Source organism: Condylura cristata, unplaced genomic scaffold (genome assembly GCF_000260355.1).
Source record: "Condylura cristata isolate star-nosed mole 26May11 unplaced genomic scaffold, ConCri1.0 scaffold00015, whole genome shotgun sequence".
In the NCBI taxonomy this organism is placed as follows: domain Eukaryota; kingdom Metazoa; phylum Chordata; class Mammalia; order Eulipotyphla; family Talpidae; genus Condylura; species Condylura cristata.
The window spans coordinates 4,053,630-4,071,848 of record NW_004567116.1 but is presented as its reverse complement, the minus strand read 5'-3'; the positions used below and the strand labels follow the sequence as shown (position 1 = coordinate 4,071,848).

Sequence of the window (18,219 nt, the reverse complement as noted above, 5' to 3'; positions counted from 1 at the left end):
GGCTACAAGTAGGGCAAAGGCTTCTTAGGGGAGTCTTGCAGAGAGGGGTAGCCGCATGGAGGAGAGGGCTGGTCCGGCTAGTTTAATGGGGCGCCCACTCGAGTCTGTCCTGGAAAACAAGACAGACACCCTCACACACACCCCTCAGTGGGACAGCGGGGCTTCCGGCGCAGAGGGGATGCGGGGCAGGGGCTGGGGAGCCACGCGGGTCGGCCGCCCTCATAGAATGGGCACTGCACCGGGTCATCTGACTTTATTGCGAGCAACAGTGGGGGACACTTCTGGCAATAGTAAAAAAATTAATTTACAAAAGCAGGGATTCCGTGAGGCCGCCTGGTAGGAACCTGCAAGAGGAGAGGGGTATCAGCGCGAGACCAGTGCCTTCTGTTCTGACAAGCTGCCCCCGTCCATTCTCAGGGACCTGCCTGGTAGATTTGTGTGTGTTTTTTTAAATCACTCAGTGAAGACGCAGGACGATGCCTGACGCCACTGTCCGAGCTGGTGCACACAACTCGCAGTGAGCTGTAAGTCCCACTTCCCGAGCCCTCCTGGCCCACGTCCGAAGCATCTCCAAGTCAGGGACGTATGAGAGGAGACTTCACCCTCGGGGTCTTCCCGGGTGTGTGGCCCTGGGAAGGCTGGTCCAAGCCTAACACCAGATGGAGGCCCAAATCCCCACGAGGGACAGAAGCGTCTCTTCTGCTGAGCCGCCTCCATTAACCAAGTCAACTGACGCCAGTGTGGGGAGGCTGCTCTGGCGTGCCTCCCTATCTCAGCTCTTACCTGTGGGCGGTCAGACATAGATGCCGACCCAAAGCAGCAGGAAGAGGACGCCAAAGCCCATGAAGAGCGAGGCCACCAGGGAGATGAGGAGCTCTTTGTAGATGTCCCGCGTGTACTTGGTGGAGGTGACCTCGTAACTAGCAGGGCAGTTAAGCAAAGGCATGGACTGTGCAGGAGGCTGCCAGGCTGACGCAGTTCCAGAGGTCAGGCAGAGGGGCCCAGGAGATGACCTGGACTCCACAGTGCCCACACTCAAGAAGAAAATGAGGCCCAGACAGATTCATCACTGCTCTGAGCCTCACACAGAATGAGTGATGCAGCCACTGGAGCCCGCTTCTCTCCCGACACCCCCACTTCCCCAGTCTCCAGTCTTGCCAGGTCCTCTGCTTATGTCCTGGAAATCTGAAGAGCAAATTGCACTCAGCTGAACATGGAAAACAGGCTGCAACCTGATCTTGGGTCTCTCCTCGACCCTCTTAATCCCTCCCCACAGAAGAACACCAGCAAGGTTCACATCCCCAGCCCGGGTCTCCGTTTGTCACGTCACTAGTTCTGGCCCACTGTCCATGCAGCGAAAGGATACACGAAGAACCAGGCCGTGAAGAACATGCCAATGGCCAACAGCACCACAGTCAGATGAGGGAAGACAGCCGGGTTCACCGGGCTGGTGTATCTGCTCATGGCCTCGAGCTCCTGGGGGAGGGCATGAGATGAGAGCCATCAAAACGTCATCCCGGGGAGAACATGGGGTATCATAGAGCCTCTTGCCGCTGTAACTGCTAGAGCCTATTTCAGGCCGGGACACATGGGCATCCTTTAGGATGACGCCAAGGGATTCGGTTTGGGAATGACACAGCTACAGCTGCATCTTCAACTATGGCGGCGCTTTGTCTTTTCAATACAGAACAAGAAGGGTAATTGAGACACAAGTTCCTTAACATTTCTGAGGTCACTGACACCATGACCAAAAAAGGAGGCAACGGAGGGACTCTGGTGGGAAGAACATGTGAAAAAAAAATCTGTCGAAACTTTTAGGAGCTTCACGTGACCATGTCTTTGGACACCGGCTAAGAATGCTGCAAGTCACAGAGCCTGAGCCAGGATCTGGCGCTCGAGTGCCAATTCTGAATTCTCCCTAATACACTACTACAGCGTCTGGGGACAGGCATCAGTTAGAATTCCGGCTCTGCTACCTTGAGTCTCAGGAAACTGTTGTAACATCTACCACTCGGGCCGCAGGGCGATTTATGCTAATGTACAAGCATCTGGCTTACTCCTCAGGCTCAACAGGTGTGTGCTTCCTTCCTAAGGTGACAGGGGACTGAGATAATGCCTGTGAATGAGGGCTGTGAGCCACAAGTTCTGTAAAAATGTTAACTTCCACTGTCACCCACCAGCCACTGCTTCCAAAACCCGGAACCTAACAACTCAGGAAAAGTAAATTGACCCCATTGTTCTAGGAGACACTGGAATTCAGTTCAGTAAACATGAATCGTCCTCCCCCCGCCCCCCATGATAAAGACAATGGCTGTCATTTATTGAGCCTGATTGCAGGCCCTGTGTTTGGCCCTGAGAACACAAAGATGAATAGACATCAGCCCAGGGCTGGAGGCACGTCAGATGGTGGTCTCTAGGAGCCGTGACAGATAACAAAGAAATCCAAGGAACGTGGCAAGAGGTCTGTAATGAGCTTGCGGGACTCCCAGGAGAGAGCTCCCAGGCCAAGCGGCCGCGAGGGCTGAAAGCGCTTTCCTAGGGGGGCGACATTTGCCAGGGGCGTCGTAAGATGAACCCGAGCAGGGGTGGGGGGAGAGCATTCCTGACAGAGATTACGGCTTGGTCACAGGTAACAGATTTAAGAGCTCTGAGACGTGAAAAATGCCCCACGCCCAAGAGTGAGGGGCACGCTTATAAATGGCGAGATGAGAGTCCAGGGAGACCAAAATCTCACGCTAAGGCGTCCATGGATGGCCAGGAGCTTCCCTCCCCCCCACTCCTCAGCTCAAGCGGAGGGCCCAGGAGCCTTCTGGCCTCCGGATCTCGGGCGTCTGGAGCTTTTGCGAGGGAAGTGCGTTGTGGGTCAGGTAGGAGGCATCCTCACTGCCCGATCTGGAACTCCCCCTCGACCCTCTCACCATTCTGCCGACCACAGGGTCGTCCGCCGCTCCGCGCCGGAAGAACACGTCGGCAGGAGCAGGCGCTGTTTAGCCGGAAGGGGAAGTGCGCCTGCGGAAGGGCATTGTGGGACTTGTAGTCCTGCGGCTTCGGGGGCCCCTATAGCAGGGGCCCGCGGGGGCTCTGGTGTGGGTTGAGGGCAAGAAGTGGGCACGAGGAGGATTGGTTCGCTGACAGAGGCGGATGACTCTCGCAGGACACCTCTCCATGAGAGAAGCGGGCTGAGAGGGCTGGGGGCTGCACCACATTCCCCAGGAGGCTGTGCGCGGTGGCGGGTCACGTGACGCGAGCGCGGGCTTCTGAAGGCGGTGAAGCGAGAGACCCGCGGCCGCACTGAAGAGGGAGCAGCACTGACCGAGCGCCAACGTCCGGAGTCTCGCGCCTTAGAGACCAGGTAGGTGAGAGCCCGTGGGACGCGCCTGGGAGAGCGTCTCGGCCGCCTTCGCGCTGCTTGCTGCTTGGCACCGAGCGGAGGCGAGAGCGCGGTCCCGCCACTTTCCCGCCCCCGGCCCTGGGCCGCCGGGTGCGGGAGCCCGAGCCTCTGCCTTGGGGCGGAAAGAGGACCGGAGCTTCCCCTCCTTGGGTCGTTGTGTCTCAGGGGCCAGGATGAGAAGCGTTTTTAAGCTTCACGCTGCCCTGCGCGCCGCGGAGGAATGCGGTGGGAGCGTAAGCGGCCGACGAGGGGGACCGTGCTCCGGGTGGACCTGCCGAGGGGCAGAGCAGCCAGCCGGACGCGTGCGAGTGGGAGCGAGTGGGGTCTGGGACGGGGACGTCCCCGGGCCCCTGCGTCTGTGTCGGGAGTTGTGCATCTCCGATCCCGTCGCCCGGGCAGCCCTTCTGGAGCCTCATTTGCAGAGGAGAAAACCGGGTTCACCGGCCCGTCTGGTCGCCCACCCGGTGCCTTAGTGCTGCCACCCAGATGGCGACAGCTGGCGCAGGGTTGGAGGCCGCCGCCCAGTACAGGGGCACTAACAGGAGATGGACCCGAGGGGGCGCTGGTGGGGCCCAGAGGAGGGGGCGTGCGAAAGCACAGGTCCGCCCCCCTGAGTTTCCCGATGGGCACCGTAAATTGGGGACCGGGGTGTGGAAGCCCTGATGCCAGGTGGGGCGTTTGCACCTAATCATTAGAAGAAGGTAACGAGGTCAATGGAAAAACCCGCGAGGGGGGCAGGCAGTGTGTGTGCATTGCTGGCGGTGACTTTTTAAGCAGCACCCCAGAAGTACTTTTGAAATAGTTAACACATCTGAACATATAACAGATATTACTGCTTCAGATGAGGTGGTGGTTTTTTTGTTTTTGTTTTTCCAATTTGACTCTTTAAAAGCAGGTCAAGGAAATTGCAAGTACAGGTCTTAGTTGGAAGTAGCGGAAGGTGTGTGGGTGGTGCGGCCAACACTACCTTAGGAAGCATTTTGAGGGGCCTGAACCCCAGTTCTGGGCTGGGTGACTAGGGCATGCCAGGCCCCTAGGTCAGCACCTGAGCTTGGGTAGAAGCCATGGAATTCATTATTGATACTTAGCGGTGGAGAGAAAAGATGAAGGGAAGACAAAGCTCCCAAGCAACATGATGGTGGAGGTAGAAATGCCTCAGTGCCAGGAAAGACGGGAGCGGAGCGCAGCAGCGGGTTCAAGCGATGGTGGCTGGCTGGCCGGCAGCTCCTGCGGTGCTGCCGCTACTCTTGAGGCAGAATTTCTTTGGCAACCTCAGCTTTTGCTTGGCAGATGGGAGAAGGCCCGCCATGGGAGGGAGCCTCCTGAACATTGGGGTGGCCTTTGGGAGCCGCCCTACCAGGCCTTCACAGCCACACGGGGCTAGTGTGATTACCCACGGTACTTGGGGGTGTGCGTGAGGGGTTTAAAGGGACTGTGTTCCCAGAGGGGCACGTGGGTGGCGAGATTTGTTTCCCTTTGCACATTCGCCTATGGTTATGCTCTGTACCTGCCTCGCCTCATCTTTGCTTCACTGGTATTTGCTTGCGCTTTGGAGCTTTTGTGTCATGTACAGGTTTTTTTTTTAGATTTTTTTATTTATGCATATAGAACTGGGGTACAGGCCAAAGGTGTAGGGTGGTAAGGGGATTCACCAGGGACAGAGTATCCTGCCGAGGGGAGCAGCGGGCAGGTCAGGAGAGGTCTGCCGCGCCATGTGGTCAGCTCCGGGGCCGGGATCCCTCACTCACTGAAGCAGCTGCCTCTAGCTTTGTGTGCTGTGCTCTAGCCCGTTGCACCACCAGGCAGGCCCCATGTACGAAACTTTAATCCCTCGAGCACACCCGCAGCATCTAGTGCCTGTTAGTACCCAGTTCTGCTTCTGATATGCATGGAACCTTAGTGTTAACTTGGTGAATTCCCTTGCTAAGCTGTAAGTTTCTTGGTAAATGGGAAACTCTTCTTCACCTTTTCATCCTCCGCCTCGCTGACCTGCTGTTCTTTATGTTGTGTTAAATTTGTTTAGCTGAAGGCGTGAAGTTGGTGAAATAGCACCAGCGTGGCCCTTGCTCCTTTCTTATCCTTTATGCGCCTCCTTATCTTACTGTGCACTCCCCCCCTTTTTTTTTTAAGCCAGCCCTCCTGTTGCTATGGGAATTCAAGGCCTGGCCAAACTGATTGCTGATGTGGCCCCTGGTGCCATCCGAGAGAATGACATCAAGAGCTACTTTGGCCGCAAGGTGGCCATCGATGCCTCCATGAGCATTTATCAGTTCCTAATTGCCGTGCGCCAGGGCGGAGACGTGCTGCAGAACGAGGAGGGGGAGACCACCAGCCACCTCATGGGCATGTTCTACCGCACCATCCGCATGATGGAGAACGGCATCAAGCCCGTGTATGTCTTCGACGGCAAGCCGCCGCAGCTCAAGTCAGGTGAGCTGGCCAAGCGCAGTGAGCGGCGGGCTGAGGCGGAGAAGCAGCTGCAGCAGGCTCAGGCTGCTGGGGCCGAGGAGGAGGTGGAGAAGTTCACCAAGCGGCTGGTGAAGGTCACCAAGCAACACAACGATGAGTGCAAGCATCTGCTGAGCCTCATGGGCATCCCGTATCTGGATGCACCCAGTGAAGCCGAGGCCAGCTGTGCCGCCCTGGTGAAAGCCGGCAAAGTCTATGCCGCGGCCACAGAGGACATGGATTGCTTGACCTTCGGTAGCCCTGTGCTCATGCGGCACCTGACGGCCAGTGAAGCCAAGAAGCTGCCGATCCAGGAATTCCACCTGAGCCGGATTCTGCAGGAGCTGGGCCTGAACCAGGAGCAGTTTGTGGATCTGTGCATCCTGCTGGGCAGTGACTACTGTGAAAGCATTCGGGGCATCGGGCCCAAGCGCGCTGTGGACCTCATCCAGAAGCACAAGAGCATCGAGGAGATTGTGCGTCGACTCGACCCCAACAAGTACCCTGTGCCAGAAAATTGGCTCCACAAGGAGGCCCAGCAACTCTTCCTGGACCCCGAGGTGCTGGACCCCGAGTCGGTGGAGCTGAAGTGGAGCGAGCCAGATGAAGAGGAACTTGTCAAGTTCATGTGCGGTGAGAAGCAGTTCTCCGAGGACCGGATCCGCAGTGGGGTCAAGCGACTGAGCAAGAGCCGCCAGGGCAGCACCCAGGGCCGCTTGGATGACTTCTTCAAGGTGACCGGCTCGCTCTCTTCAGCTAAGCGCAAGGAGCCGGCATCCAAGGGACCCGCTAAGAAGAAGGCAAAGACTGGTGCAGCAGGAAAGTTCAAAAGGGGGAAATAAATGAGTTTCCCCCATGATACCTTGACCCCAGAATATCTGCCTTGTTGCACCCTTAAGAGCTAGCGCTAGAGAAACCTCCGTGGGGGCGGGAGGGGACTATATGGCTTCTCGCGCTACCCTTACCAGTAGTGCTTTTCCCTTTTCCCTTGATTGTATGGCAGGAAGGCCACAGAGGTACTTCGTTTCCTCCCTTTTAGCTCAGGAAAGTATGTGAGGCTCAAACCGCCACCCAGGCATTTTAATGGACACTGAATCCATTGTTATGTGAAGGTGAAAGCAACAAGATTTGAAGAAAGGAGAAGGAGAAAATGGTAGAGACAAAAGATTGGATGATTTTCTGACTTGCTGGCTGGCGGAGGTGATGGAACCAGACTGTACTGCACTGCTCTGGCTCAGTCTTGCACCCCCCCCCCCCCCCCCGAGGGACAGTCCCGGCGTGAACCAGTGGGAAAAGCCGCTGAGAAATGAGACTGGCCGAGAGGTGGGGGTCCTGGGGTGGGCAGCAAGGTTAGGTACTGGCTGGGGGCTGGGGGCTGGGCAGAACGTGAACCTGAGTCTACATAGTGGTTATTCCGTGCTATAAGTTCTTCTCGTGGCTTCTGAGGCCATCAACTGAATGGAGACTTTGGGATAAGATGCTACTTTTGGTGTGTTGTTTTATTTCATAGTTATGAGAAGAAACAGGTCAATAAAATTATCAAAGTAACCGGAATGTCATGTTCTTTCAGAACGTTGTAAACATCTCAGGTGTCCCAGCCGTCAGTGTTCTTCTTGCTCCTGGATCACTTGACAAAGTTGTACCCTAACAGCAGGTGGGTTCAGAGTCGCCACAAGAGGGCGCCAGACCCCATAGAATGGCCAAGGCCGCTTAAGCACAGAAGCCCAGTCTCTGACCGAGAAGTTAGAATACCAGTGAATTTCTTTTCTATCCTGTGAGAGGAGGAAGCTCCTTTGAGAACACCTCATAGTTCAGACCAGCTACTGCATAGCATCCAAGCATTTACCAGTTTGTAGCTTGTGAAACCTGCCCTTCAGAAATCACTGCCTTGTTCCTTCTGTATCAGATTCAGCTGCTCTTTATGAGATGGAATGTTTTTGTATTGAAAGTTTGATGCCCCTGATAAAAGTGGGATGGGGAGGGGGTGTAACCTTTGGTGTTTCTAACTTGTTAGCATTCTGATTAATGCCATTTGAGGTTTTTAACAAGGACACTTAAATAAGCAACTGAAATTGCAGTTGACAGTGTTTTGAGCCTGAGGATTAAAGACCCGTGGCTTTCAAATTTTAAATGGTGCAACCTATTTTTAAGTAAAATCTTATGTGGAACCTCAGGTACAAGAGTTCTTGTTGAAATAGGGAGGGTATAGTCTCCCAAGGGACACCCTCATAACTAGTAGGGACAGAAAGTTCTAGCCTGAAGGTAGGCCCTACTTGTGTCACTGCCCTTCTGCAGCTGGTTCATGAAATCAATGTTCCCAAAGTGAACAAGCCAACAGCTTCCTGGAGCTGTTTTCCTGAAACAAGTAATGTGTGCCCGAGTGCCAACGGTGGGAATGACAGTTGGCCCAGGGCACCACCCGTCTCACCTCCCTGCAGTCAGGCTAGTGCCCTGCAGTCAAGCAAGTAGAGTGAGTTTTATTATCTGAAATTCTAATTTATTTACCACTCACGCCAGAAGGAAACTACTCTGCTTCAAAGTCTATTTAGCATGGTCTAATATTTTGCTCAGCAAAGAGAGGTGTTTGAGTAGGGTGGAGATTATAGGATTGCTTTGCAGTCCAGCTGTGAGATTTAAGTAAAAAGGAAGTTTGGGGACTGGTCATATTGGGAGTAGAAATAAATCAACTGACTCACTACATAGGTTCAGAAAGGATGCGTCACTGCAGGAGGGAGGGAGGGAGGCGTGAACAGCCTGGCAGCGTGCCTGTGCCTGGCCCTTATGAACACGGTCTGTCTTGGGGGAGGGGCATTGGCTTTGTTCTTCATGTTGTAGTTCCCCCTTGCCTAGATATTTTCCTGAGGGTGCTGGTACCCTCCCTCCAACCGAAGGATTATGAAAAGGGGAGTCTGTCTACATGGGGATCGTGTTCAGAAGAGCCACATGGGCAGACAGTAAGGCATAGCAGCCGGGGGAGGCTCCTGTCAACACACGCAGAGTGTCAAGGATGAGGGGTGAACAGCCTTTATTGGTTAGAATTAACTTTATTTCTGCTTTACCTCACTGGGATATGATAACAGACTGATGCACACACACAGGATATTGATACTGGACCCAGTTAGAGAAAATGCCTCCAGGAAAGTAGCAGGAGGATAAAAAGAACAAAGATCAACAAGTTGCAGTTGTTTTAAATGTTACTCCTGCCATGACCTGCACGAAGGTGTCCTCACCTGTCATGTGATTGGCTGAGGTCACTCATCTGACTGTTACAGTCTGCCCCTTGCTGTGTGGGAGCAGGCTGGAGTAGGCTGAAGAGAGAAGGCCACAGTGGTTGAGATGCTGTGAGGTTCCTAGACATTTGGACTTGGCTCAGTAAGCAACCTGGGCCCTGAGCCAGGCGGCTTGACAGCTGGTGACTCCACAGGGAACAGGGATGGGGAAGGGGCCGCACCTATTCTGGAGGGACGGAGCCTGACAGCGGGCCGCCTCCGTCCAGCTTCCAGTTTTTCTACCCAGCTTGTTTAAATCAGGTTCTGCCCAAACAGATGTGAACTCAGCCAGGTCTCCGCCTCCTGCTCTAACCGCCACTCTGACGCACCGGGAAATCATGGCTTCCCACAGGCGGCACCCCACAGGCGGCACCGCTACAGCCCCGCAGGCCTCCATCCCAGTCTGCTGTCTGAAACAAAAGATCAACTTGCCCAAGGCCGCTGCTTTTTCCTTTTAGAAGTCTGAAGTTCTCCAGGGTCTGAAGTGTTAGTAGTGCCACGAGCAGAGGCTGCTGAGCAGGTGAAGACGATGAGGAAATAATCTCCCGGGCTGGAGGCTGTGGGCAGGGAGGGCGCAGGCAGCCCCGGGCCAGAGCCATTCCTGGGTGCGTTCCTATTGCTGCTCCCCAGAGGTAGGTTAAGCCGTTTTGCTTTTTAAACACCAGAATTAAAAAAGCTGCATTTCCTTATTAGCCTGACAGGCTCTGTAGGAGCTCACCCGCAGTTCCCACCTGGCCTCCCACAGACGCCAAGCTGCCTGCAGACAGTGGCCACGCAGGGCTTCAGCTTGATGCGCCTTCTCACTGAGATGTGCAGCTGGCTCTGAGCAGACCCCGGCTCCTGCTCCCGGGAGGTGCTGTCCCCGCCGTGGCGGCTGTGGGTGTTTCTCCCTGATGTGCTTTGTGGCCGGGGCACCTGTGTGCCTCGCGGTCCCTGTGCTCGCTGGTTTTATTAAAGTCGCATTACAGGCCGGGGAGCAGGGGGCACTGCATCATCTGTCTCCAGGGAGAGGACTGAGTCGCCCGCCTGCTTGGAGAGCAGGGAGTGGCCTCCCCTTCCTGGGAGCTGCTGTTGTAGTGACTCAGAAGCTTAAGGGAGTTAATTGTCAGCAACTTGTTTTGGCAAGACGAGGTCCTAGTGCGCCCCGCACCCCGGATGGGGAGGCCAGTCGGTGGCCCGGCCTCAGGTTTCTGAGCACCCTGCTTGTCTTCCCAAGTGTCCCGCAAAGCTGCTTCATCGTGCCTCTGATGCTTGCATGCAAGGGCAGAGAAGGCACGGAGAAGTGGCCTGAGAGGGTGGCTCGCCCGGACCCTGGGGTGGCTTTAGTGCTGATCTTTCCCTGACTTCTGAGCCCCTGCCTCCCTCTACTTACCCACCCCCTGCACCTGCCAAACGGGAACCCATACCCCGGCCCCACAGCAGTACCCCTTCTTCCAGGCAGTATGCATGTACCCTCACCCCTCAAGATCTGAATTCTATACCAGGAGGACAATGACGGGGAGCTGGGGTCAGTCGCCCCCAGTGTTAGCATTGTAGTGCTGTCGCCCCTCCAGCTCCCCGCTGCTTGGGCTCCAGAGGCTCCTCGCAGCTGAGCGGCTGCTACTGGTGAAGATAGGCCTCCAGCCAGAGCTGCCCTGACTCCTTCAGAGAGCTGCAGGGGCAAGAGGGGGACCGTGGTGAGGGAGCCCAGCCCCAAAACCCACCCCCCCAGAAGGGCAGCAGCGAGCGGGGCTCTCCCGGCGGGATGGAGGCCCATCTCCACCACCCCAGCCGCTCCCCTCCGCTGGCCCCCTCCGTGGGCTCCATTCCAGACCAGCTGCAGGCCCTCCGACCGCTCCCCCCTCCCCCCGCACCTTCACCTCTTTCCAGCCCCGTACTCACTGGACGATGTCAGCAAAGGCAGAGAGCAGAGGCTTGGACTGGTACTTGATGCCGTACTTGGCACACAGGGACTGCACCAGGGGAGCCACCTTGTGGTAATTGTGCCGCGGCATCGTCGGGAACAGGCTTCGGGAGAACAGGGGCCGTCAGCGGCTCCTACTCCTTGGCCCCCACCTGCGCGCCCTCCCAGGTCACCCACTCACTGGTGCTCGATCTGGAAGTTGAGATGTCCGCTGAACCAGTCGTTGAAGGGGGACTTGTGGACGTTGCAGGTGGCCTGAAGCTGAAGGGCGAGGTCAGGGGAGAGCAGATACAGGGGGGCCGGATGGGAAGGCCAGTCTAGCCTTCTCTAGATAAACTGGCTGAGAAGAGGGGTGCTGGGGGAATGTGCCACTCCCTTCTCCCCGAAGCTTCAAGCTTATGCGCAGCACTGTCAGAACTGTCAAGCCAGGACTGCCCCACCCTGACCCGGCGTCCGCCCCCAGCCCTTGAGATTAGCGCTGTTACACACAGGTGCCCAAGCGACCACCCCTTACCTGGGTGGAGACCCAGTCTCTGTTCTGGTCGTGATCAATGTGCATGGGGATGTGGTTCATCTGTGTCACCCACACAAACCAGTTGCTCTCCAGGAACCTGGTGGGCACAGCGCACAGACGAAAATAGCATCAGCAGAGCCCAGAGTTCTAGTCCCCCTCAGATACTGCTCCCTCCTGAGCCCATATCTGATACAGCCCCTGCCCCCCAAACACAGTCCCAGACCGTAATCTGGCTTCCCACTGCCCCCATCAGATACAACCTGACCATGAAGAAAAGGCCCAGGAAGCCCTTCAGTCCCAGCAACGGCATATAAGTGAGGGAGATGCGGGCGTAGAAGGTGACCATCCAGGCCAAGTCCTGCGGCGGCGAGAGGCAGGGCGTGTGGGCGGCGCCGTGCAGCGCCTCTTTGCGCCCTCAGCTATTCCTTGCCAGGGGCGGCCTCCTGGGACCCAGACTGGGCCACTCAGCCACCGCTGGCTTCTCCGGGCAGCTGTCCAGCCCGGCAGTGTCTGCCCCTCCCCCCTCCCCCCTGCAGGGTCTCCTGCTCCTCCTGCCCCCCCCCCCACCCCTGCAGGGGCTCCCTGATCCTCCTGCCCCTCCCCTCCACCCCTGCAGGGGCTCCCTGTTCCTCCTGCCCCCCCCCACCCCTGCAGGGGCTCCCTGCTCCTCCTGCCCCCACCTCCACCCCTGCAGGGTCTCCCTGCTCCTCCTGCCCCTCCCCCCCACCCCTGCAGGGTCTCCCTGCTTTCAGTGTCCCCAGGCCACCAAAATCCTTGTCTCTTCATCATCCACTAAATGAACCTGCCAGGACCCATCAACCCTCCAGTTGTTTTTCTACCCCCTACTTGAGTCCCTCCCAACACATCCAGGGGCTGAGCACCCCCACTTCCCAGTATCTCTGCTCGAGAGCCATGCTCCCTGCGCCACCTCACCCCATCCAACTAGAGGCTTCACATGGCCTTTGCTCATGCTCTTATCCAGCCAGACCCTTTCTGGAACCCTAGAACCTTCTACCTTCTAGCTCTTCTCTGTATCATCCCCATCCTGCTTTATTAGACGTTTCCCGAGAGGAGCTGCTGCCTCTTTCTCTATGTGCCCACTCCCCAGCCCCAGGCATTATGCTCAGGAGATGCCAGCTGTATGAAACCAGGCGTGGGCCTCGGGGTGCCTGCCAAGCCCAAAGCTTCCCACTCAGGGTAAGGCAGAACTGCGCCTGGGTCTGGAGTAAATTGCTGCCACTCTGGCGACGCCCTCCCTCTCCCTCAGGATGCGGGCGGCAGAGGAAGGGGACTCCTGGGCCATGGCTACTCACCACCCACTTCTTCCGCTGGAAGACAAAGTAGAAAATGTACCACTGGAAGTAGAGAGGCAGCAAGGCAGGGGGCCCGACTGGGGAAGGGAGACCGGCGTGAGCAGGCATGAAGGCTCGTCAGAGCTGCAGGACGGCCGCCAGCCTGAGCTGCCCTCGCCCCACCCCGCGCGCCGCCGCCTGGTCCCCGGCACTGGGAGCAGCAGGGTAGCGTCCCCTGACCCAGGCGAGCTAACTCTGACCTGCCAGTAGCCTGTTGACTGCTCAGTGGCGATGGCAGAGAGCCCCTAGTGGGGGGTAAAGCACTGGGAGTCACTGCTGCCCACGGCAGTGCCCCGCAGGGTGCTGGGAGGACACTCACTCAGGAAGAAGTATTTGTGCTGGTGGTTGTAGGGCATGTACTTCTTTTTCTGTTTCCCGAGCTGTGAAGAGAAGCAAACCGGTTAGTCACCTGTGGTCCTCACCCTTGACCTTGGCTTTCCCTTGCTCAGGGGTTTAGGCCCCTTTGTGGGAGCGTGAGGGTGAAGCCTCAGGCCTACAGGTGACCTCCAGGCTTGGCGCATACAGCCCCGGTCGTCAGGTCTCCTCGTGTTCCCCAAAGGCATCCAAGTCACCGGGGCTCCCTTCCTTCCCTCTGGTACTTGTGTGGCATCAGAGTCCCCATGGACAGACACTTTTACTCTGACACAGGAAAGCCTTCCCTGTACACCCACCAGGCCTTGTTCTTTCCCAGCAAAATCTTTTTGGTCTCTTGACTTCAACACGAGTTTTCCAAAATCCCTTGAAAGCTACGCAAAGTTTGGCATGTATTTGTAGGAAGTACATGAAAAGTAACCATGCAATCCAAAGGTTCTGGCAAGGTTCCCCCCTTGGTACGGTTCTTTTGTAAGCCTCATGGCTCCAAGCCAGGCTGGTGCTGCCTGGTCACCCAGCCAGCCCAGAACCCCCGGCACAGGTGTCCGGGATCATGACAGCAAGCCAGCTGCACCTGATGGCGCTCACGCCTCTGCCCCGACTAGTGCTGTCCACCGCTGCATGCCTGCAGAGCAGAGGGCCACTCACCCTCCTCTCACGTGCCGCCTGCTGTTCTGACCGGTCATTATCGAGCCACCTCGGCCAGGCACAGTGCTGGACCACCCCTTCTTTTAGTATTAACTCAAGTCTTCCAACAAGTACACCTGAGCACTGCTGTGTCAGGCACTGTCATAGGTGCTGGGCATACAGCGATGAATATTGCAAGTTCCCATCTTTACTGAGCTTTTGATAAATTTGTAAACAGAGCTCACGGTAATTAAGGTCAAAAACAGAAAAACAGGAGCCTTCCCTGGTGGCGCGGTGGGTTAAAGCTCTCTGCAGCCACCGCAGTTATCGTGACCTCTCCTAGCCCGCCCACTGTGCCCCTCAGCAGTGTTTCTGTTGACCTGCCTGTTCTGCTCCCCACTGTCTCCTGTGGCTCCTCTTGCCCCCCCGTACCCTTGGCCTGTACCCCAGTTCTTCTATGTATGGATAAATAAATCTTAAAAAGAAAAAAAAAGGAAAACAAGACAAAGCAACAGATGCAGCATTTGTGAGGGTGGTCAGATGGGCCTCCCCAAGCTACTGACACCTGACAACTAAATGAGAGGGAGCCGGTGAGGCGTAAACTCAGGGGAGAGCAGCCTGCACAGGACTTGGGCTGCTCAAGGGCCAGGGAGAAGGCGTGTGCCTGACGTGAACAAGCAGAGATGGCAGAGAAGCCAGACAGCTAGATGGCCCTAGCCAGGCCAGGTGAGGACCTGGACTTGTGTCCAGGGCAGGGGAGCCACGTGCGGTTATTGAATCGAGAGGTTCACTAGGCTGGAGGTGGGGTCAGAGTTGTGGGGAGCTGCGGAAGGCTGGAGCCATCCAGGGATTTGGGGTGTTTGGAGGCAGTCCTAACAAGGCTTGCTGATGAGTATGTGGGGTGAAAGTCACCCCACCCCACACAACATTGACAGGAAGAGCAGAGGGCATCGCCTGCCTGGGAGGTGGCGGCAGGACGCCTCCTGGAGCTGTGACCGCGCCCTGTCCACGCTGCCTCTTGGACAGCAGCAGATGCCATCAGGATCCTAGCAACTGCACCCCGTGGTGCTCTGACTCCTGTGGAGGCCAGAAGGATTTAGGAGGAAGTGTCTGCACCTGTCCTCCACATGCGTGGCGAGGCCCTGGAGCAGACGCCCGTGGATCAGCACCCAGACCAGTGCTCGGGAAGCCGGACCTGCCGGGTTGCACCGAGGCCTGGCAGCCTGAGCCTGGGCATCTACTGACAGGCAGCCTCCGCGCAGCCTCATAAGTAAGCAACCAAAAGACAGCTATTTTTTGGTTCCAGATCATTCTCTATTTTTAAATGTCTGTAGACAGACGTTTCCAGAAAGCCTTAGCACCAAGAGGCAATAAAAGCAATAGAATTTTTTTTTAACCCTGTAGCGTTTGACAGAGTGCTCCTCAGATCCCCACACCCAACCCAATAAATAGCCCCCACACCCTACAAGTAGCCAGCCGAGTGGGCGGGGCAGGTACCAGGATCTGACCACGTGGAGCAAACCTGGGGAGCCCTCCCTGCTCAGGAATGAGCTGGAAGGTGGGGTGTGTGTCTCGGGCCAGGGGCTTCTGATGAGAACAGCCTGGGCTGCCAGAGCCTCTCCAGAGAGCTTCTCACAAGGGAGAGGAGTGCCAAGCCACCTTGAACTTAGGCCTAGAACTAAAACCTGCTGAACAGCAACTCACTTAGAGGCAAGCTGTAAGGTCGCTTAGTGGTGAGGGGGACTGGCAGGATCCCGAGCGCCACCCCTCAGCAGCTGCATTAGGAAAACTCAACCCAATGCTGACCGCCCTGGAAGTCTGATGGGGTCGGGCAGGTGGGGTCAGGAACGAACCTCTAGACACTGGGCTTCACGAGAGTAACATGACCCCACCCTCTGTGGAGAGGACCCTGGTTGGTAGGGTTTCAAAATCTAAAACAGGAATACAGAGCCCAGGGGGATGCCTGTCTGGGGTAGGCATGTCCAGAGAGCACCCCTAAGAGAGCCGTCCATCAGCTTCGAGGACGAGCAGGGATTTGTATAGAATCTGACCATGAGGGAGGACAGGTGACTGTGTCCTGGGCAGCGTGTCACCACCCTGTGCTTCACACAGTCCACCAGCTGAGCTGATGCTGATGGCACAGCGGGCGTTTCCCCCAAACCCTCTGTGGGCGGGATGCCATTCTTTAGAGCCCTTGACTGCTCACCTCCACAGAGAGGATCTTGCCCAAGGCAAAGAAGAAAGGATGCATGTTGATGTCTGGGTCTTTGCGAAAGCAGTTGGGCTTGGCGTGGTGCTGGAAGTGCATGTGGTTCCACCAGCTGGCGGGGGCCCCCTAGGGAGAAGCGGGCCTGAGTAGGCCGCTGTGTCCCAGCGGCGCCCAGCAGCCCGACTCAGGGGAGCTTCTGAGAGCCCTCGCCCCATCCCGCGGACCTTCAGGTGGCCAATCACAAAATGATGCAGCAGGTGGTTCCACGTCGAGGTCCTGAAGACAGACAGGTGTCCAAAGTCGTGCTGCAGCCAGCCAGCCTGGGCCTGGGGAGAGGGTCGGTGCTGACAGCGGTCCACCAGCCCAGCGTCCCTCTCACCAACCTCAGCTGCTCCTTGACCTCTTCGGCTTCCTACATCCGCCTAGCTCTGTGACTCCTGATGGAATGAATGCCCGAACTACAGAAAAGGACAGAGACATGGCGAGCAGCAGGCTGGGCCCCGGGTCCTGGCGCCAGGTGCGAGTCGCACGCTTTGGTGGCATGTTGGGCAGTGTGAGTGGGGAGGGGGCCTGCTTTTCTCAGAGACTGAGGAGCCAGCATCCTTACACAGCTAATCTGCAGCAGAACCTGGCGTTTCAGAGGAGAAACTGCACCGAAGACGGGGACCCAGGGAGGAGCAGCTGCAGGGGCAGTGAGAAAAATGCAGGCTGCCTGCGGCGCCTACTGTGCTGACCCCGGCCCGCTCAGCCCGGGCAGAGGCCAGGGCTCCCTGGCTTGAAGGGAGGGCGACAAGCCCAGGGCGCGCACCTGAACTGTGCTCAGCAGCACCGCGCAGACGATGAAGGGCACAAGGGACGTGCCGAAGAGCCAGAGCGTGAGCCAGGCGGCCACGTCCATCAGCAGGATGTGCAGCAGGTACAGCAGGAAGAAGCTGCGGCTGGCCTGCATGAGCCCCATGCGCTCCACCGTCGCCCGCAGTGCGCGGAACTCATCCACCAGCTCTTTCTGCATGAGAATGGAGGGGGAGAGGGCTGCTGTTCTGCCTGGCCGCTGCCCAGCCCTGCAGGAGACAAGGGGCCAGCACCCACTCCAGGGACACTGAGGGAAGCCCTAGGTGAAGACGGCATCACCAAGGAGGGGTGGTGTGAGGAGGTGCGTGGGAATCTGCCCAGGAACACGTGGGTGCAGTGACCCAGGGCCCGGCTCTGCCCCCCATATGGCTGTGCCATCCTGGGCCACATGGCTTAACCTTCTGCAGATGTGTGACGACTGCGCAGGGGTGCCTGGCTAGGTGGCTCGCTGCTGTTCCTGGCAGTGGTGACAGCGGCCAGTGAGAATCAGGGGTTCCCAGGCCCTGCGACCAGGTGACCCATGTGAGAAGAAAGGGACCTCAGGGCTCCCAGGAACCACTGTCTGCGTCGCCTGCGTCCTAGCCAGGATCCACCCTGCCCTTCAACAGCCACGGGGCCACCAGACAGCAAAGCGGGCTCACGTTCTTGGTGGGCTCGAAGCTGGGCTGCTCGGGAGACAGCTCTCCAATCAGGAGCGAGCTCATGTACTTCCTCACCAGGCCCTTGTCGATGTGGAACGCCTGGAAGGGGTCCTGCGGAGGGGAGAAGGCAGAGGCTGAGGAGGGCGAGGGCCACAGCGTGCCCCTGCTCGCCCCTCCCCTGGAGGAGGGCTCATTCCAGGGTGGCCCCCAGATCCAGCAGGCGCCTCCTGCTGGCAAGGGAGCGGTGCCCAAGCTCCAGACCCCTTTGTCCTCCAGCCAGTCATGCTCTGAGGGGCTCTCTCAGTCCTCTCCCGGGATCACCCAGCTTTGCTGTTCTAAGGAGAAGGGCCCTCCATGGAGGAAGAGAGCGGTGGTGGGGAGGCAGAGACCTGCCTGCGCCTGCCTTTCTGTGTGGGGGGGCCCCTTTCACATGTGAGATTAGTCTAGGTGAGAAGCAGCTGGGGGAGCGGGCTTACGAGGAATGTCTTCTGTGGACTTCCAACAAGCCCCTCTGGAGGCAGCGTTTGCCATAGAATGTGATGAGGGAGACCCCTGTGTCTAAAACGGGAGTTTTTGCTTTGCTCTCTCCCCTCGGTGGCTGTCGTGGTTGGGGTTCCACTTTTCCCAGCCCTCGGAACACC

The 18,219-nt window shown here is 57.4% G+C and overlaps 3 protein-coding genes across 3 annotated transcripts; 1 reads left to right on the top strand and 2 right to left on the bottom strand.

The window, feature by feature from the left end:
* Positions 1 to 238: 238 nt before the first annotated feature.
* Positions 239 to 3,018, bottom strand: TMEM258 (transmembrane protein 258). The gene is made up of 4 exons (XM_012725254.1): positions 2,919 to 3,018; positions 1,367 to 1,476; positions 784 to 920; positions 239 to 344 (listed from the first exon to the last, which is right to left on the bottom strand). The coding sequence occupies exons 1-3, from the start codon at positions 2,919 to 2,921 to the stop codon at positions 794 to 796; spliced, it is 240 nt and encodes a 79-aa protein (XP_012580708.1). The 5' UTR covers positions 2,922 to 3,018; the 3' UTR covers positions 239 to 344; positions 784 to 793.
* Positions 3,019 to 3,258: 240 nt separating this feature from the next.
* On the top strand, positions 3,259 to 7,029 carry FEN1 (flap structure-specific endonuclease 1). The gene is made up of 2 exons (XM_004682730.2): positions 3,259 to 3,352; positions 5,522 to 7,029. Exon 2 carries the CDS (start codon positions 5,539 to 5,541, stop codon positions 6,679 to 6,681), a length of 1,143 nt encoding a protein of 380 aa, XP_004682787.1. The 5' UTR covers positions 3,259 to 3,352; positions 5,522 to 5,538; the 3' UTR covers positions 6,682 to 7,029.
* Positions 7,030 to 9,190: 2,161 nt separating this feature from the next.
* On the bottom strand, positions 9,191 to 17,818 carry FADS1 (fatty acid desaturase 1). The gene is made up of 11 exons (XM_012725299.1): positions 17,579 to 17,818; positions 16,894 to 17,091; positions 16,310 to 16,411; positions 16,083 to 16,211; positions 13,197 to 13,257; positions 12,839 to 12,915; positions 11,786 to 11,883; positions 11,526 to 11,622; positions 11,193 to 11,272; positions 10,990 to 11,115; positions 9,191 to 10,759 (listed from the first exon to the last, which is right to left on the bottom strand). The coding sequence occupies exons 1-11, from the start codon at positions 17,639 to 17,641 to the stop codon at positions 10,708 to 10,710; spliced, it is 1,083 nt and encodes a 360-aa protein (XP_012580753.1). The 5' UTR covers positions 17,642 to 17,818; the 3' UTR covers positions 9,191 to 10,707.
* Between the last annotated feature and the right edge of the window lie 401 nt (positions 17,819 to 18,219).